The sequence below is a fragment of the Alternaria postmessia genome (genome assembly GCF_024291825.1).
Source record: "Alternaria postmessia strain BMP 2775 chromosome Unknown scaffold_363, whole genome shotgun sequence".
NCBI classification, from domain to species: domain Eukaryota; kingdom Fungi; phylum Ascomycota; class Dothideomycetes; order Pleosporales; family Pleosporaceae; genus Alternaria; species Alternaria postmessia.
The window spans coordinates 1-2,299 of NW_026260436.1; the positions used below are offsets into that span (position 1 = coordinate 1).

A 2,299-nucleotide genomic window follows, 5' to 3' on the forward strand; every position below is an offset into this window, starting at 1 on the left:
TACTTCAAACGTCCCACATTCGGCCGCATGCCTTGGAACAGTGGGCTCGAACTCACGCCTACGTGAAAGACGCGAAGCAGAAGCTTCGTCGACCTGTTTCCCTAGATTCGTCATGATTGCCGTGCGGGACATTCATATAGAGCAGTGAACCAAACTGATCATCAATGTCACCTTCAACAGTACCACTGCTCCAATGAACGCTCACACGAGGGACGTTCTGGATTCTGCTTCGGGGATAGGACTGGTCCGTGCATTGGCAGAGGGGTGTTACGAGCTGGGACTGGCGTTAGGGGTGGCGATCCCACAGGGGACTGTGGACAGCACCGTCGAAGACTTCTTCTCGGCCCCGCCTGTGGTGACCTCCATATTGCAAGATTTGCGTGCCGGCAGGCCGTTGGAACTGGACGCGCTTTTAGGTAAGCTAGAAACATCGGATGATTCTTTGGACATCTACACATATTGACATCGTTCAATAGGATCTTGTTGTCGCAAGGCGCTAGAGATTGGTACTAAGGCGAATGTCATGCTGAAGGTATATCATGCACTGCAGGCTCGTCAGTGCGGCAAAGTGATTGAATGAACAGTTCGTTCCACAAGTTCGTTCTGTTTCGAAACATAAGACCTCTGAGTAGACGAATTCCAGCAAGTGTACTCAGTACAGTATTGTAGAACCTATGTGTAGGAAAGAAGAATGAGACCCAAGTGGATTCCTATTCATGAGTAAAAGTCACATGTAGCTGCTGATAAGGCGAGCATATCACGTGTGCTGCATATGGTAGTCTGGCGCTCCTTCCTCACCTCGACAAGCAGCTCCCACCTTAGTTGCATTGGGCATGCGCCATACAAGACACACTGTTTGTAGCCTTATAGCAGGCCATCACGAAAGCACAACATAATACACATTGCACTTTAATCACCACCTCGCGCGGCTACGTCTTATTCTACTACGTTTACATCCGTATCATACATGTGCCTCTCTAGGATCGTGATGTGTTCAGCTCCTCTCTTGTGTATACCCACTACCGATAGCTCGCAACAACGAACAAAGTCGCGTCTCACTGTGTCTTTCATCAATCGCGCTGATGGCCAGGGCTGACAATAGATTCTCATGCTTTCGAACGCGCTCACATCTTCGAACTCACTGAGTCTCAAGCTAACGTACGCTACTCGGCGTACGAACCTCCCAGACAGTCTCTGCTACACCGGTTAGAGCAGGCGCACGGGGCTGCACGTCAAACTTGGACAGAACAGCGTCTGGCTGGAGAGAAACAAGACCTGCGCCTCGAACGGCTGATCAGATGTTGGCTAATGGGAACGATCGATCAAGGTCACATGTTGTGTCACATGAGCACTCTTTAGATATATGGTCTTTTTGCCCCTCGTTCTGTAGCAACGAACCAGCTCCCCCCTTTCTGTTGCCCACTCAAACACCTCAAGACAGCCACGTTTAATGAGGTGGCTCGGTATGACACATTGGTTCCCTTTCCATCGCTGCCCATTGCTCATTATCTTAATACAATGCAGGTCTCACCAAAGACGTGTTCGGTTTGCGCTCCATGCAAGTTCTACAGAATAGCTTGAGATGCGCACTGCAGCGACCACGGCCGTCATGATCATCGTTGTTCCCTTATGCCTGCTACAAGGGCCCAAATGCGAGTCAGAACTCTTTCCATTTCTCCTATTTCCACGGAATCCCCATCTGAACGTGCGACGGAGTTGCCTACACTCCTGAACTGATAGAACCACTTCTTCAACTCCGTAACTTCCTTTGCGAGCTGCATGACCGAAGACTTTACGATGTCTCTTGCGACCAAAGCGCTCTCCTCTTCATTGAGCACCTGTCTTCCAATACTGATGGTGCTTTCTAGGCAAACAAGACCCGGTTGCTGCATGCACTGTTCCGAACTGTGCCGCGGAGGTTGCTTCTTGTTGAAGTATGTAGCCTTCGCCGCGTCGAATAGGCTGAGGAGCTTGCCGATAGCCTTAAGCAAGTCGAGCAACGTCGTTTTGCCTGACAAGTCTCCTTCACGAACCACATCCTCGCCAAGGACATGAATGACACAGTGGTGGTGCCGCAGCATTTCCTCAAGAGTAAACGAGCCCTGTACAGGAACATCCGGTAATCCTCCTACCAATCCGATTCCAGCGTACTCTGCGTTCGGGGCCAGAAGCTGGCTGGCAGTCAGGCCTGAATCCTAGGACTCCATGAGCGCATTCACTAGCAACCGGTCGAGATAGATGCCTACCTACCATGATGAAATTGTTGAGGTGTGCAGCTTTGTTGTGTGTTGGCACGAAT

General features: G+C 50.5%; 1 protein-coding gene across 1 annotated transcript; it reads right to left on the reverse strand.

Moving 5' to 3' along the window:
- Positions 1-1,613: 1,613 nt before the first annotated feature.
- J4E82_011721 (uncharacterized protein) lies at positions 1,614-2,253 on the reverse strand (the record flags this gene model as incomplete). The annotated part of the gene is made up of 2 exons (XM_051737912.1): positions 1,614-2,195; positions 2,251-2,253. The coding sequence occupies 2 exons, from the start codon at positions 2,251-2,253 to the stop codon at positions 1,614-1,616; spliced, it is 585 nt and encodes a 194-aa protein (XP_051582329.1).
- Between the last annotated feature and the right edge of the window lie 46 nt (positions 2,254-2,299).